This window comes from Mangifera indica, chromosome 5, assembly GCF_011075055.1.
Source record: "Mangifera indica cultivar Alphonso chromosome 5, CATAS_Mindica_2.1, whole genome shotgun sequence".
Taxonomy (NCBI): Eukaryota; Viridiplantae; Streptophyta; class Magnoliopsida; order Sapindales; family Anacardiaceae; genus Mangifera; species Mangifera indica.
In genome coordinates, this window is record NC_058141.1 from 1,625,366 (window position 1) to 1,643,443 (window position 18,078).

The 18,078-nt window shown below is 29.5% G+C and overlaps 1 protein-coding gene across 1 annotated transcript; it reads right to left on the bottom strand.

The window, feature by feature from the left end:
- Positions 1-9,945: 9,945 nt before the first annotated feature.
- Positions 9,946-10,603, bottom strand: LOC123217640 (WUSCHEL-related homeobox 6-like). Its single transcript, XM_044638730.1, has 2 exons — positions 10,402-10,603; positions 9,946-10,304 (listed from the first exon to the last, which is right to left on the bottom strand). Exons 1-2 carry the CDS (start codon positions 10,601-10,603, stop codon positions 9,946-9,948), a joined length of 561 nt encoding a protein of 186 aa, XP_044494665.1.
- Positions 10,604-18,078: the final 7,475 nt, after the last annotated feature.

Sequence of the window (18,078 nt, forward strand, 5' to 3'; positions counted from 1 at the left end):
ATAATCATCAACATCCACATTAGCATGACATGCATGTATAAAAGAGAGTTCATTAATTAATAGGATTCCTAAATGAAATCAACAACACCTCAACACATGTAATTGTCAATATCATCAATACAACGTTACTACTCTATGAAAATACCATGCTCCATGTTTGCAAAACTATTAACAATCATGCTTAGCTTAACCAAAAGATGCCAACATACTAGTCTTCCAAAGATCGCTAAAGTCTTCGCATTGCTGCAAGGATCTTGACGATCGATAGTTTCCTTTGCCAACCAAAAACCTTTCTACTCTTTACTGTCTCTCTTTAGGGTATGGCTATGGGTAAGAATAATGAGAGGAATTAGGTTAAACACATTTTAATTTTTTGCCTACTAGATGTGATACGTGGGTATGTTTGGACTATACATGAGTGTGGGTTGCATTCATCACTAAAGCGACCGTGTATGGACTATACACATTTTAATTTTATTATGATTCTTATCTTATTAGATAAATTCAAATTTATCTATTATACACGACCGTGTATACCTTTATACATGAGCGTATATTCTTCTATAAAACATTAATCAACTCAATTTAAAACAAGAGAAAAGACTAAAATGCCCTGTGACTTACCTGTGGGTGTTACAATCCAACTCTTTAGGGATACTTAGTTGGAAATCTTATCTACGTAACTACTACTCAACTAGACATAGCCTATGTCGTTCATATTGTTAGTCAAATCATGGCTATTCCTGTTACTACTCATTTTGCGATAATGTTTCGTATCCTTTGATATATCAAAAGTACCTTATTTCATCGTCTTTTTTTTTCTGCTTAGTCTTCACTTACATTATGAGAATATTCTAATGTTGATTGAACAGGTGATCCTATAGATAAATGTTCCATCATTGGGTATTGTTTCCATCTAGGAGATTTTCTCATCTCGTGATGCAATAAGAAGCAAACTGTTGTTTCTCATTCAAGTACAAAAGTAGAGTATTAAGCACTTGTAGACACTACTTCTAAACTTCTTTGGCTACGATGGTTTTTACAAGATATGAGAGTCTCTCAAACAAATACTACAAACATCTATTGTGATAATTACAGTGTCATTCAAATTACTTACAATGATGTTTTTTATGAGTATACCAAACACATTAAGATTGATTGTCATTCTATTCACCATCATCTTGTCAAATGGACCTTCATCTCGCTTTCATAATTTACATCACAAACTCAAGATAGTAAATTCTTTGCCTACTTGAGTTTGAGGGGGGATGTTAGAATATATTCTATATATTTGATTTCCTATATTATAATATATTCTAAATATTTGGTTTCTTGTTATGTATTATTTTATATTAATTGGTTTGATTTTGTTTTCTTGTATAAGATTTAAGACAAGTATATATTCATGTATAATTCAGACATTGATATATACAAAAATTATTCCTTTCATACCTCTGACATAGAAAAAAAGGTAAAGAAGAGAGATTAGATGACAACAAAGAAGAAAATAAAAACATAGAGAGAAATATTAGATGACAAAAAAGAACAAAAAATTAAAGTAAATAAGATTGAATTGATCAATTAATTAATAAGTTTTAAGTTAGGACATTTTAGTTAAAGAATATGCAAAATTTTTAGGAAAATTTTAGAAGTCTTTCAAAATAAAATTCATTAAAATGATTTTTTTAAAGCTAAATTGAAATTTAAGTTAAAATTTTCCCCCTAAAAATTTCATGGGAAGTAGAAAATATCAATGGTAAAACATAAAGTTGATAATTTTTAATACGATTCGCTAACCAAATACAACACAAAAAGTTGGGTTAGGGTTGGGTTTGGATTCGAACCAAATAGATTCAATCTTGGAAGCTAGTTCAACTTGGTTTAATTGGTTTCGAATTTGTTTAATTTGAATTTGAGTTGAAAGATTTAGCTTGTTTTTTAAACGAAGCCAAATTTGAGTTAAGAGATGTTTGGATCGGTTTGACTCGAATTTATAGCTCAAAACAAATAGTTCGAATTTATAGCTCGATTCGATTTAAATTCGTGATTTGAATTATCTTAAAGTTATAGTTCGAATTCGTTGTTTAGTTTAGTTTGAATCAATGATTTGTATATTATTTGGGTAAAATAACATCGTTTTGTCAATAAAAAACAAACTCGAGCCACGAATTTGAATATCAATTAGAATAATAAATTTGAGCCAAATCAAGTCACAAATTTGAACAATTGATTTGAGTTATGAATTTAAAATGAACCAAATTAAATCATTTTTTATTTGGACTGCACTCGAGATACGAGTCAGATATTTTTCATTCGAGCCTAGCTCAAGCCAAAAGATCCAAATTCTGTAAATTTTCATAGGGTATCTAAATTTGCTCACCCCTATGAAGAATATCAAATAAAACACCACACTTGGCAAACCAAAAGAGAAATTAAACAATCCCTTATATCAATTTCATGTTTACTTTTGATAGAAGAACTCACCCATTTCAAGAGTGAAAATATTAGATAATTTAATATCATATCAAGTTATATCAGATTAATTTGAACATGATTCATATTAGATTAAGGTTAAAAACTTTTTATACGATTCTATTTCAAGTTAGGTTAGGATTGAAGCTCTATAATTCATAACCCAAACTAATATGATACAAACACAATTTGATGATAAGAACTATTTAATTTAAAAAAAACAAGAAAATGATCACCGATAAAATTTTTTATAGTTGCAATTGTTATAAATGTCACAAAAACATTTTAAATTTTTTGACTCCAAATACCTAGATGAGTGTAGAAAAGGAAAACTCATCTAAAAAAAACACGATTTGATGATAAGAACTATTTAATCTAAAAAAAACAAGAAAATGATCACCGATAAAATTTTTTATAGTTGCAATTGTTATAAATGTCACAAAAACTTTTTAAATTTTTTGACTCCAAATACCTAGATGAGTGTAGAAAAGGAAAACTAGATGGTATGCTTAAAAAAAAAAAGAAGGATAAATACAGACTGATGTTGACCTATAAATTTTAATTTAGGAAGGAAAAATATACTTTATAATGTCAGTTATAATAAATGCCATGTAATATATTAAACTTTTTGACTTGTTATATTTTATAGTAGCTTTTAAATAAATGTCATAAAAAATGTCATTAAATATTCTTTTAATGTCAATTATTATAAATGTCACACTAAGTTATTAATTATTTGATTATATGTCATTTCTAGTGACTTTTAATTGAATACCATAAAAGAAATGTTACTAAATATTTTTATAGTGTCAATTATTTAAAATATCACGATACGTCATTAATTTTTTTATTTCTCATGATTTTTAGTGGCATTTTATCAAATATCACAAAAAAAAAAGCTACTAAATATTCTCTTTGTTGTAGTGACTTGATAATGCCTCTGAATCTGTAAGTACTATTTAACTATTTGTTACCAAGTCTTTGGTTATGTAACCCCTCACCCAGAGATAGTGACTTACCTAAAGATATATCTCTCTTATTGGATGTTTATTATTTAAAAACAATAACTTTCTATACGAAATAGTAAAGAAAATAAATTCAGATTTGATGGATGTAACATATAAGATACAGGGCTGAATAACATTTTTGTGTAATTCATACTGATTCTTTATCAGAGTTTTTCTTAAAGACACAAATAATATAATCATGTATGCAAGCTTTTAAACAGTGAGTTGACCCATGTTATAAAAATATATTATTTTATCATATGGATCACATAGAGTCACACATTCACTACTTCAACTTGCCTTTGAGAATTTTCACATCAGCATGTATCAAGAAGTGATACCAATGGCAACCTTCTCTTGATAAAAAGAAATAAAAGAAAGAGGCTACAAGCTAAGTACGCTGTCCTGCAACAAGCTGAAGATCTAGCGTCAGCGATTGTTTCCTTGTCTACTTATCATGGTTAAAAGTACATGCTGCTGTGTACAGGCTTGATTGCTTGCAGGCCGCTGTAATCTCATTGCCCCATGCAATCCATTGTTAATTTGTGGCTTACATAGCATATTAATCGAACTGACAATTTTATGCATAAAAAATAATATATTATAATATAATTATATATTATTTTTTTATTATTTAATTATATAATAATATATTATTATTTATATATACAATTATATATAAAAATTATGTATATAATACCATTCTAAACAAAAATACAAAGCCATCAAAGCATAAAAACAAAATGCCGAAATGTATTTCTTTAAGAATACAGAAAACAGAAACAAAGTCGTCAAAACGCAAAAATGAAATATCAAATTATATTTCTTTAAGAATATAGAAAATCGAAACACATAAATATTAAAAATATTGAGATTTTTTTTAATAAATACCTAAATTTTTATTAAAAAATACAGTAATCCGTATTTTTATAAAAAATAAAGTAATTGCACACTTTTTGCGGTTCTTCTGATAAGTATTTACAATCCTACACTTAAATATAAATATCTTATATTTTATCCCAATAGAAGCAGGAAACTTTAAACTTGGGATACTCCACACGCAGAGAAGCTGAAGCCATAATCAACTGAGAAGCCAAATGCAGAGATTATGGTGATTGAAATAGAGCAAAATAAGTTCAGTTATTAAAATGCAGATCAAAGGCATATCATCTTTTATAATATACTCTAAGATTACCAAAAAAGGAAAAATTTAAATTAAACAAAAAACTCCAAATTATTTTGTTTCTTCGTTTATCAAGAACCACCCAGGCAATGCCTTATTGCTGGACTGGAGAATGGGAAAGAGTCGACGAGAGAAATAGATTATGATCATGTTTCCTTAATAACTACTTGAGATACTCTTTTTACCAAAGATTGACTCATAAACTATCATCTCTACAGTTTAATCTTCATCTACTTCTCCTTCGCCAACCTAATGTTTCTATAGTGGGTAACTGGGTATTAATATTATCATAAATAATAGCTCAATCAAAGGGCCAATTTACCGCATCCTCAATCATGCTAACTTTACAAGGCTAAATTACATAGCATTCCCCTGGATTGTTGTAGTAGACAACATGAACTTCTATCAACTCTTAGAGTTACAAAACAGTAATGGTGAAGGCCCCTAGAATCGTAAAAGAGCAATCCCCATAAAGCATTAGGTGAGAGCTTCTTATGAAACACATCTGTTTCTGTTACTGTTACTGGTACTAGTACTGCTTCTATTTCCCAGTTGTCAAAAGTAGATTTGATGCGAAAATTGAAACCAACTTTTTCCATGAGATCTTACTTTAGTCAGATTGTTTTTGTAAGATTAAACATATCGCGTTAAACAAAAGTAAAATTTTGAATCTAATAACTTACTCATAATCATTATATCAAACAAACTGAAAGTTTGATCTTGATAGTTTTTTGTGGACATGCTTGGACACCCACCCTTTTCACTCACACTACACATTGGGGCTATTGAAAGCAACTTTTACTAATAAGTTGTCCTCTAAGTGAGTTTATTGATGGTTGCGTTATTGAGACATGACAATACACGGGAGTAGAAAAGAAAGTGGTGCAAGTGTTGAAAGGACTAAGCCAAAGGGAGAGTTACAGTGCAGTGCAGCCTCTCCCCTATATATTGGCCTGCAAAGGCAATTAATGCTGGCGTTTTTCAAACTACTAGTTGGATTTTCACTGGATCATGGTCGGTTCCTCCTCAATATAAGCTGTTTTTAGCTGCTTGCAACTCTTGCTTTTACTAAATTACTATTCCTTTTATCAGTCTTGCCTGCTTTTTGTTGTATGCAAGAGAGACACAGTGATGAACTCTGCAAAAGTTTCAGTGTGAACTTATTGATTGGCAGCTCTATCTCTTCTCTCTTTTTCTCTCTCCCTCTTTCTCTGTGTTATGGTTCATGAGTTGCACGCATTAGTACCACTGGTGATTGTCTTGTTTTGTTTCTGATGAGTTGATACGAAGGGAAAGTTTTGTTCCGAGTATCTGGAAATGCTGGCTGTCGGGGTTACTAGAGGTTAAATGACAAATGTAGAAGTTTTGACTGAAGAATAGAGGTGGATTTTGAGTGGCAAAGGAAATAAATCTTAAAGTGTGGGAGTCTGAGTCTAAGACTTAGTGATTATATATTTGAATCAAACTCTTGAAGAATGGTTTGACACAAGGAAGGTTTCTTTGTTAAAAAACTTCTAAGTGGTCTGAGACAAAGAAAGTTTATTTGTTAAAAAAAAAAAATATGGGGCTGCCTGCATATATTAATATCAAATTTTTTATTTATTTAGTATAATGGTTGTAATACTATTTTTAAGCTTAAAGTTTTATTTGTTTGATAACAAAGGCTAGTGGGAACTTAACTCACATTTGGAATATTGAGTTAAAATTTAAATTTGAGTCAATTTGAATGATAAATAATGATATAAAAAAATTTCAATAATACTTCATATATAATTAATAATTAATAATATAAATAAACATGATTAAATATTTTAAATTAAAAATAAAATATTATTTAAATTACATATAATCACCTCAATTTGTCTATGTCTATCAAAGTATCTTTTCTCTGTAGAATCCCAGCACATACATTTCATTTGAAGTGACATTTTCTAATTTGTTGACACATCACATTTTCCTAAATTTGAGGAGAGAAAAGAAATTTCTTTTTCAAGTAACCTGACATCGTAAAGATGAACTCTGTTGGGGTTTGAAGTTGATGTGACATTTCATAATCCCAACCCAAAGAAGAAGACTTGAAACCTTTTACAGCTTGAAATTATTATTATATTCCTTCGAAATGCTGAAAATTTATGAATAGAATCATGTGATCAGGGCAATGAATATTATTTCATTATATTAAATTTAATATCGATAAATTTTTTATAGGTTTGTAGTCGAATTTTACAATAATGTAACCATAAAGTTGTAAAAGTATGTAAATGGTGGTGTTTTACCATGTGTATGTACTAATAATACTAAATGACGAGTTTTTTAAATTGAAAATTGACTTTAAATTCAAATTCAGATTGAATGAGTCGAGTTTATACTAAAGATTGAGTTTGTTTTTTATAAAACAAATCGAGTTTGAGTTGTTTTGAATATTCAAGTTTAACTGATTTAGATCAAATTCAAAATTAAATTATTTTTTAGCCTAATTCGAGTCTCAACTCTTTGATCTCGAACCAATATTACTCTTTTGTATTCAAGTTTGATTATGATCGAATCCAACCCTTGTATCAATTGAATTCATATTTTATAGATAGTTTATAAGGGTTGATTCAAGTGAAGCCAAATCTAGCAAGAACTAACTTGAGCTTGACTTAAATTTAAAATAACCAACTTGAGTTTCAGCTTGATTTAATTTGATGAGAAGAAAAAGAAGAAGAAACAGAATCTTTGATGCGCTGGTTTCTAGGTGCGATGAAGCCAACATGATGAGAGGGACATTTAACTTGAGCCAAGTTTAAGATGAAATTTGTTGAACTTAAACTTGACTTGTTTAAGCCAAACATTGATTGACGCTTGAATAACTTAGATCGAACCACTCTTAAATAGTGCACACATTACAATTTTTCTATGTGTATACTTACTTTTCTATATTATGACAAACAATGTTATTTACGCTTAGTTTTGAGTACTTTATTGTGTTTTTAGATAATGTGTTATTATATAATTGAGATTATCCAATTATATAATAACATATAATTTGAATAATCTATTAGATACTCAAAATTAAATATGCATAAATTTATTATATTATAATTATGTTATACAAGCTTAGAGATATTTAAATACATGTGTGTAACTTATTTTCTATCATGCATACCTATTTATATGTAACAGGAGAAGAAGCTTCAAATATATTAGGCCAAAAGACTTATTCCCACCCAAGTTTTAGTCCATTTCCAACCCTAGGAGGACAACACATAGACATGTATGTGATGTCGCCGACCATTTTGGTCAGCCTTTTTGTGATTTTCACATAGAAAAACCACAAGGGAAGAAGGTGGTGGGAAGGTCGGCCGATGGCCTTCCTGGAGTAGTATTCAAAATAGAGAAAAATCAAACTTTAAAGAGAAAATGTAAGTTTTCAAATGTTTAAGTGAGAATAAATTGTTAGTTTTTTGAATTAAATAAGAAAAATGATATGTAATCTTGTTTATTTTAATATTAATAATTTTATTCTTATAACTAATTAAAATTTTTAACATAAATTAAATTATAAATTAATATTAAAATTTTAAAAATTTTACAGATGAATATTTAAAACTAAACTAAAACTTAGGTGAGAATAAGTCTTTGGCCAACATGTTAATAGCGATTCCAAATTCTAGGTGAGTCCGACATCAAACTCTTATTCCAAGTTCCAACTCCATGACCATTCTCATCTCTCTGTATAATTACTCAAACAAGGTCAAGAAAATGTCAAATCAAAGTGCTCCATGATCTTCTTCAGAAAAAGAAGCAATTAATGTACCATTAATTAAAAGTTAAAAAGAGCACTTTCTTGGTTTATCAACCAACATGGTCCAAATGCAATTTTAGGCAAACACTTCGCCTTACATCTCCCTTCTCTTTAATTTCCTCCTACTGTTAGCTCGATGCACATGAACCCACCTGCAAAAATCAGTGCCCAATTTGCAACAAAATGACAAACTCCATCTTCAGTTCTTCAATGGAAGAAACTCAATGTACTGCCTTGGACTGAAACTGCTGCCACTGTTATTTATTGTTGCTCTGATGTTCATTTTCATGCTATCGTCGTCGTCGTTGTCTCTCTTGCTTGATTCGTTTTCATCACTGTGAAGAGGAAAGAGCTCAAGCGTTCGAGTTGTTGTTGTAGTTTCTTGTAGTTGATCATTTTGATTAATCTTCACAATGTTGAAAATTTCACGATGATGATTGAGATTGAAATTGAATTTTCTCTGCAATTGTAATTCCTTACTATGAAGTTGTGGCCACCGTTGTGGTCCATTTTCTGTATTTGATGATACAACTGATGTATGCATGGAAACAAATTCCTGAAGAAAGAATAATGACAATAATAATAAACAAAAAATAAAAAATAGAAAGCAAAGCCAAGAAAAGTAATTTCTGTTTAATGATCAATCTATACTACATATTTCTTTAAATTCTTTCATCACAAAAGCCCCAACAAAAAGTGATAATTTGCAGCTTTTGAGTCACTTCTTTCTCCGACATAAAAATAACCAAACTTTATGGCTTGACCCCATAAAAAACTCTCTCTTTAATTGTTTGAATTTGACTCGATTTGAGATAAGTCGAACTTATATTTAGTTATAATATCAATTTGAATTTGAGTTGAACCCGATTTGGTATTATAATTATGGCAAAATTGATTAAAATGATATCGTTTGAATACATATGAATTAAAATGATGTCGTTTTAGTTTATTCAAATTGAGTTTTCCAAGTTTGTAATCTTGAACTCAAACTCGATAATATAAAACCCTAAAGTTTGAACTTGTCTAAGTTAAGCTAATTTTAACTGAGTTGACAAATAATCTCAAGTTAGCTGGACTCAAAACCAACTTTACTTTTAATTAAATTTCTTTACTATTAATTTATATATTAATAGTTGCTTATAATTATATAATATCTAATTATATAATAATATTATAGGATTAATTAATTTACATATAATTTTAAAGGGGTTCCTAATTTTTGCTTTTGGGTATGATCTCAATAAAATTTGCCTAATTATTGGAATAATAAGTGTAGAAATAGTACCATTACAAAGAAAGACAAAATTTAGTATATTTTTTCAGAAATGTGTACAAACCTCTGACTGTTTTCTCCAGTTTGAAGAAGAAGATGCCCAATTCTTTGTATGTTCAACATCATAAATTGTACCTTTTCTCATCCCTATTCATAACCAAACAAAATATACGGCTTTCACGTCAAAGATTCCTCCAAAAACATCAATGAACGAAAATTTGCATTAAAACTGTGTCTTTTTTTCATTTTGGGTACCTGATTCTTTCTTCTCCGGATCAGTAGTTTCATGGTGGTGGTGTTTTTCTTCCTGCGTTTCGAGGGACTCACGGCGGCGCTTCTGACGTTCTCTTGCTTTGTGGTTTTGAAACCAGTAGAAAACGTTCTTCCCTTCGATCTTACCGAACCTCCGGAGCTGACCGGCGATGAGTTGGATTTGTTCAGCGCTTGGCGTTCGCATTCCACGTCGATACATTTCTTCTAAAGCAAGAAGCTGCTCCGGCGTCGGGTTCCACCGTGAACTCCCCAATGGTTGCTCCATATTTTCCGTCCTACTTTCCTCATGACTTGCATTAACATTAACGCCTAGGGCAAGCCAAAATAAAACAAAACAAAGCCAAAAGATAAAAAACTGCAGAATTTATAGAAAAGAAAAGTGAAAATAGAGGAAAAAGAAACATACCCAGATGGTGGTTGAAGGGCGGGAGATTGGTTGAAGAGTGAAAGAAGCTGCAGAAAAGTGGAGGAGTTGAAGAAGAAACAGAAGTAGGGTTAGGATTTGGATTTTTCATATCTGTAGTATAATTAAAAGAATCATTATCATCATCAGCATGAGCAGTAATATCAAGGTGAAGCTTGAAGTTTGCATTATGAGTGGAGGCCATTCAGAGTAGTGAACTTAAATAGTAACAGTAATACTGATAGCTTCAGTTAAAAAGGAAAAATGTTGAAGAAGAGAGAAAATAAAGAGAAGGGATGACTGCAGATTGAGAGAGAGAGAAGTTGACCAGGCTGTTATATGAAGAACAATGAGAATCAGAATTCTAAGAGACGAGTATAAGACAAAGAGAGAAAAAGGCAAAAGGGACTGCAGCAAGCAAAGCTTGGAATTCTGGGAGAAGTGAAGACATAGAAAGCAGGCAAACGTATTTTTGTTTTCATGCAAAAACTGTTACCAGCACTTCTCTTTATTCTGCCCAAGCTGGAACCACTCGAATCCATGACTCTATTCATATAAATCAATCTCAAATTAGAGTTTTAACTCAGTAGTTTAAATTGAGATTAATTTTTTAATTTGTTTGTTTGAAGATAATTTTATTATATCAGTGCTATTATTCTTCACAATAATAGTATTGTTTACCTTGTTAGTAATCTTTCAATGATATTATATATTAACTTGAATGAGTTTGGACTCAAGCTCAAATTACATATTAACTCATTTCAAACTTGAACTAGCCCTAGACTTGACTCAACTTTGATTGAATGAGCCTAAACTCAAGCTCAAGTTAGATGTCATGAACTCGAGTAAGATATTAAGTATTAAAAAATTACAAAGCAAAATTAACTTACATTTTACCAAAATTAATGCAAAAGAATTTTACGAGTAATATTATAATTTGAGATATCAAATTATTATATTTTTCTAATGATAATATAGGGACCAAACTTTCTTTCTTTTTATTGATGATGTCCAACTTATTGATTTTATTATTGATAAAGAGATCAAACTTTTGAATTTTTCCATTAAAAAGAGTAAACTTTCAGAATTTTTTTTTTTTAAAGGTAACAAACAATTGCTTAGTTTCAAACAATGTTAAATATGAATGATATGGTAGTTTTTCCATTAAAACATTGGCCTGGTTATTTTGGTATGGTGACATGAACAATTTTTGTTTTGATGTGAACATTTGCAGCCCACAAAAAACATCAAATTGTACTTTTTTCCCAAGTTTATTTATACCAAAACAATAAACAAAATTTACAAGGATGAGCAAAATCCAATTGGAATTAATTTGTTATTTATAATAGAGATTTTTTAAGTTAAAAAGTTTGAAGTTTTTCTTAATTATTTGGCCTTAGCGAAAAACCTCACGGATAACAGAAAAATATAATTTATTTAGATTTCAATAAAAAAATTTGTTGAAAAGAAAACAATTAAACTAACAAAACTTAAGTCAAAATCACCACTTCTTGATTGAACCATGTGACAACAAAGAATCAACTAAAATATAATTCTATCACACCAAACAATTAAAAGTAAATATAGTAAAAAAAAAAAAAAACACTATAATTTAAATGGAAACTTTTTCAATGTAAAAAGTAAAATCACAGGATCTTGCCCAAATAAAACAATAGTACATTATTTTAAACCTACGAATAAGTACAAAACTCTCTAAAACAACAAAGCAAAATAATAATTAAAATGATAATAATAATAATAATAACACAATTTTAGAAAAATAAAGAATATCACAACAAACTTGAAAATCTATATCTCATGTTACGAGAGTCAAAACTAGTGAAATTGAGAGTTATCTAATGGTAGATGAAAGAGAAAGAGACTTTTCCAAAAGTCGTCTAAATAGAACTGAACAATACAACCAATCATATTCTAGCGCAAATAATTGCTTACTTAAAAAATAAAATGTGATCTCACCATTTATAATGAAGAACAATGAGTCTTCCACCAATAGACCAAACATTAGAGCAATCCAATAGTAAAATTGAGAGAACAAGAAAATCTACCATGGACGTGCACTGAAAAACCGAAACGGCGTTTTTCTCTTCTTCTCTCTTTTATGTATATATTGACTATTATTTGCCCTAATTTATGAATATAGTGAGTTGGACTTTTTAATTAAATAAATTTTGGTTTCTTTACATAGAAAATGATCCAAAAGCCCAATAATTCTCCCCCTCTCAACTATATGGAGGAAGATGCCAATCTAATGATCACGTGACAAGTCTTAAACTTTCCTTTTGGTAATAACTTTGTCAACATGTTAGAACCATTATCATCAATCCGAATTTTCTCAAGTTCAATCAACTTATCATTAAGGACACTATGTATCCAATGATACCTTACATCGATGTGTTTCAATTTTGCATGAAAAATGGAATTCTTTCCAAGATGAATAACGCTTTGGTTGTCATAAAGCAATGCGTGAAGCCAAGCTCTTGCATGAGTCTTTGCATCTATAGCATCTCTTTATACACTTCAGTTATAATGATAAATTCTGACTCAGTAACAAACAATGCAACACACTTCTACAATCTGGATTGCTAAGATATTGCTTTACCTATGAAAGTAATCAAATAACCAAAAATAGACTTCCTAGAATCAATATCCTTTGTCATATCTGAATATGTATACCCATCAAGAACAAACTTCTTACTCCCAAGCAAAACTTCAAATCAGATGTGAATAAGAGATATCTCATGATCTATTTCACTACATTTAATGCTCATTATAAGGATTAGAGAGGAATTGACTTACTATACCAATAACATAAGCTATATCTAGACGTGTACAAACCATCGCATACATCAAACTACCAACTATTGAAGTATAAAGAACTTTATAAATCTTTTTTTTCTTTGTGGAAGGACTCTGAGTAGTATTCAACCTAAAATGAGTAGCAAAAGTAGTGTTTATTGGCTTCAACTTGCCTATGTTGAATCCCTGAAGTATTTTCTCAATATACTTCTCTTATGATAGCTACAACTTCTTACTTTTCCTATTATGAATTATTTGCATTCCAAGAATTTGTTTTGCTAGCCCCAAGTCTTTCATGGTAAAAGACTTACTTAATTCATGCATTTATCAATACGAGAAGCAATTCAACCAACAATTAGCATGTCATCAACATATAAAAAAAAAATGATAAAATCATTATAAAAAAACTTTTGCACAAAGACACAATGATCACAAGTAGTTTTCATAAAGCCTTGCTCCCCTATAATAGAATCAAAATTCTTATACCATTGTCTCAGTGCTTGCTTTAAGCCATGCAAACATTTTTTCAACTTGTTGATATAGTTTACTTTTCCTAATGCTTGAAAACCTTTAGGCTGCTCCATGTAAATGTTTTCTTCCAAATCATTATAAAGAAAACTAGGTTGTCACTGCCTTGAGGAACTATATTGTTTACATTCTCAATATCTTCAATAGTCTGATCCTTAATAAAAATTGTATCTCTGCTTCTAACAAGCTTTTTCTTAACTAGATCATATAATTGATACCCAAATTGATCTTGACCATAACCAAGAATGATGCGTTGACGAGTCTTAGCATCTAGCTTTGACCTTTCATCTTTTAGATTGTGCATGAATGCCCTGCAACCAAAAACATGCAAATGGTCATAAGAAATGACCAAGCCAAACTCTATTAGGGATATCACCATTCGAAGAAACAGTAGAAGATAGATTGATCACATGTGCAACTGTATTCAAAGCTTCACCTCAAAAAGGTTATGGTAATTTGGCCTTTGAAAGTAAACATCTGACCCTCTTAATCAATGTCCTATTCATCCTTTATGTGTTGCCATTCAACTAAAGAGTTTTAGGAGGTGTCTTCTTATATTTGACACCATGTAATCGATAATGCTTATCAAATAGACCCCCATATTCACTGTCATTATTAGATTGGATGTATTTAGTTCCTTTTCTGTCTACCTTTTTGCTGATGCTTGAAACTGTTTGAACACATCAAATACCTGGTTTTTTGTCTTCAAAGCATAAACATATACCTGTCTCTAACAATCATCAATGAAGGTGACAAAATACAATGCACTACTATGTGACTTTTCCTTTAATAGATTACAAACATTTGAATGTATTAGCTTAAACAAATTAGATTTCCTAGAGGGTGAATGACTCTTGAATAAGACCTTTTTATGTTTCTCAGCTAAACAATGTGCACACCTATCCAACTTGGGACTTTTCACTCTAGGTAGTAGATTCTTCTTTGTTAAACAATCAAACCCTTTTGCTCTCATGTGACTAAGTTTCCAATGTCATAATCTTGACAAATTTTTATCTTCTATCACATTCACTATGCCTTTAGCAATAAAAGCTTGCATCAAGTGTAAACTAGAAGATTTCTTACCCCAAGCCATATAAGAGAATCTTTGGTAAACTTTCATAAGGTGTTGTAATGACAATCATCATTAAGCTTACTAATCGAAATTAAATTCAAATGGATCTCAGGTACATATTGCACATGCCTAAGTATCAACCATGTCCTAATGTTGTTTCTAAGCAAATATCTCATATACCAACAACATATGCTTGACTGTCATTGCCCCATCTTTAAAATGCCAAAGTCACTGAAAGTATAAGATGTGAAGAATTCCTTTCGAGATGTAACATGAAAAGAAGTACCACTGTTTATCATCTAAGTAGTCTTTTGGGAAGTAACATTAACCACATTCTCACATAAACAATAATTAGATCATCAAACCCAACAGTAGCAGTCATTATTCTCTACATTATTTTTTTCTTGCCTTTATTCCTTACATCACCTTTTTTGCCTTTGTTCTTTCTTTTTCACTTATAGCGAAATTTCTTGATATGTCCCTTTTTGCCCTAATGATGACATTCAAGGTTCTTGTAGTTTGATCTTGACTTGCTTTGACTTTTTTCTCTAAAAGCTAATCTTTTGTTTGTTTCTCTCTCTATTTTTGGAAACCAGAACATCTGACTACAATAATGAACCTTGAGACTTTCTTCTCACCTCTTCATTTAAAATAGCACCCTCGACAAATTCCATGGAAACAACCCCACTTAAAGCTAAATTGGTAAGTGAGACACGAAAAATTTCCCAATTATTCAAAAAAAGTCATAAGTAGCCACAACCTAAGAACTTCATCATCAAATTTAATATTCACAGTAGATAATTGATCAATGATTCGTTGAAACTCATTCAAGTAATCTGCCACAAGGGTCCTTCACTATATTTTAATTGCATCATCTTCCTAAGAAAGAATAACTTGTTGTTACTTGATTTTGAAGGATACAATGAGTCAAGTTTATTCCATAAAGAACGAGCATGTGTTTCATTGCAAATGTGATTGTAAACATTATCATCAACATGTTGCCTAATGAAACTACACACTTGTTCATGCTCAAATGCCCACTCTAAATCACTTTTTGACTTAGGCTTCTCAGAAGCAAATACTAGAAGATGCAACATCTTCACAAACAAAAGATCTTTCATTTTATTTTTTCATAAATGATAATTGGTATCATTCAAACAAATCATCTTGTTGAAGTTCAACTACATCATTCAATCAAGTTAATGAATCACAGTAGAAACCAAAACTCTGATACCACTTGTTGGGAAGAAAACAATTAAACTACTAAGACTTAAATCAAAATATCCCCTTCTTGATTGAAATATATGACAACAAACAATCAACTAAAAGATGATTTTATCATACCAAACAATAAAAAACAAATATAATTAAAAAAACACCATAATTTAACATGAGAATCTCTTCAATATGAAGAGTAAAACCATGAGACCTTACACAAATAAACTAATCCACTATATCCAAAATAATAGTATGTTGTTTTCAACCTATGAGTGAGTACACAACTCTCCAAAATAACAAAGCAAAAAATAATAGTAATAATAATAACACAACTACAAAAAAATAATAAATATCACAACAAACTCGAAAGCTTATATCTTATGTTACGAGCATAAAAAATATTTTCACTATCCAAAATATAGCATTAGATGTGCCTAAAATACTATCAAAATTTGAGAACAATCTAACGGTAGATGGAAGAGAAAGAGACATTTTCTAAAAGTTATCTAAATTGAACTGTACAATACAACTAGTCATGTTCCAACATAGAAAACGACTTACTTGAAAATCAAAACATGATCTCCACGATTCATAATAAAGAATGATGAGTCTTCTACTAGCAGTCCAAATATCAGAGCGATTTAATAGTAAAATTGAGTGAACAAGATCATTCTAATATATGAATATAGTGCATCGAGTTTTTTTATTAAATAAATTTGGATTTCTCCACATAGGAAGGAACCCAAAAACCCAACAAAATCAATCTAATTAAAATAATTTAAATGAATAAAATACATTTAAAAAATAAAAGGAAGTAAGGTTTTAACATCAATAAACATCATAATAATTGAAATTCTAAATAGATATGATACACAATTGCAAAGTTGTTGAAAGGATATATGCACATTTAGATATTAGTAGAATATATGTTTGGTTTATTCAATAAGAAAATTTAAAAGTTCAATTTCTTTAATAGGAAAAACAAAGTTTGGTCAACTAAGAAATATTTGGATTATCATTTATGAATTAAAACAAAAAATCTATATTATTAATTTTTAATGATGTTAGAGGTTAAATTCATTTTTATATGACAAAATATAAGTTTAGTTTATGCAATAAAAAATTGAAAAGTTCAGTTTATTCAATAAGAAAAAAACAAAGTTCAATCCCTTATTGAAAAAAAAAAACATCATAGTTTAACACTTTTATGTGTTATTATCTCTATCTAGAAAGTAATAGTGAGTATAAACATGACTATAAAGCTAACGTGTTATTATATGTGATTAAGTAATTTTTAATTAAATATAAAATTACATCTAATCATATAATGATATATTAGTGTTTGTATATTGTATCTATTGTTAGTACATATAATATTACTTTATTTGGAATAGCTACATCATTTTTGAATCATTATTTTGTAATGCCAAATAAAATGTCACATTACTTTTGAAAAAAAAAAATTAGAATATGCCGATATATGTTTTGAAATTCTTTTTTTAAATTTGTATGATTTTGTTATTTTTATTTTCCGTTTGAAAGGTGGTAATATAAATTGGGCCCAACATCATGCAGAATTGTTTTTCTGACCCAGAAAGTTTCAGCCTAACTATCCATTTTATGGGCTTCAAGTGATCCAGAACCTGAAGCCTTCATTCGAATTTGGGCCCAAAGTATATACAAGTTTTCGCCCAATCTTATTGCGAAACTCATAATGCACTTGATAAATTTGATTTTTTTTTAAAAGTTAATTCAATTATTTATTTTATTTTGCAATTATTAATGTACATATAACAAGTTTTTGATAGATATTACATAAATTCCTGAAAAAAAAACAAAATATTTTAAATAAAATAAATTATAACTAACCTCTATTAACTAAAATGCACTTGAAAATATTTCCATTGAATCTCTTCTATTAGACTTTGTACAACATTAGGGAGCGTTTGGTTTGAGTAATATTTTATTACCAAAATAAAAATATTACCTTGAAGATAGATTACTTAGAATATTACTAGGTATAAATGATTACTATGTTTGATAAA

Bases quoted from the DNA above. Each gene is read 5' to 3' on its own strand.
- LOC123217640 (XM_044638730.1), bottom strand. From the start codon at position 10,603: ATGGCCTCCACTCATAATGCAAACTTCAAGCTTCACCTTGATATTACT. The intron at 10,305-10,401 runs GTATGTTTCTTT...GGCTTGCCCTAG, and splicing joins GCCCTTCAACCACCATCTGG to GCGTTAATGTTAATGCAAGT.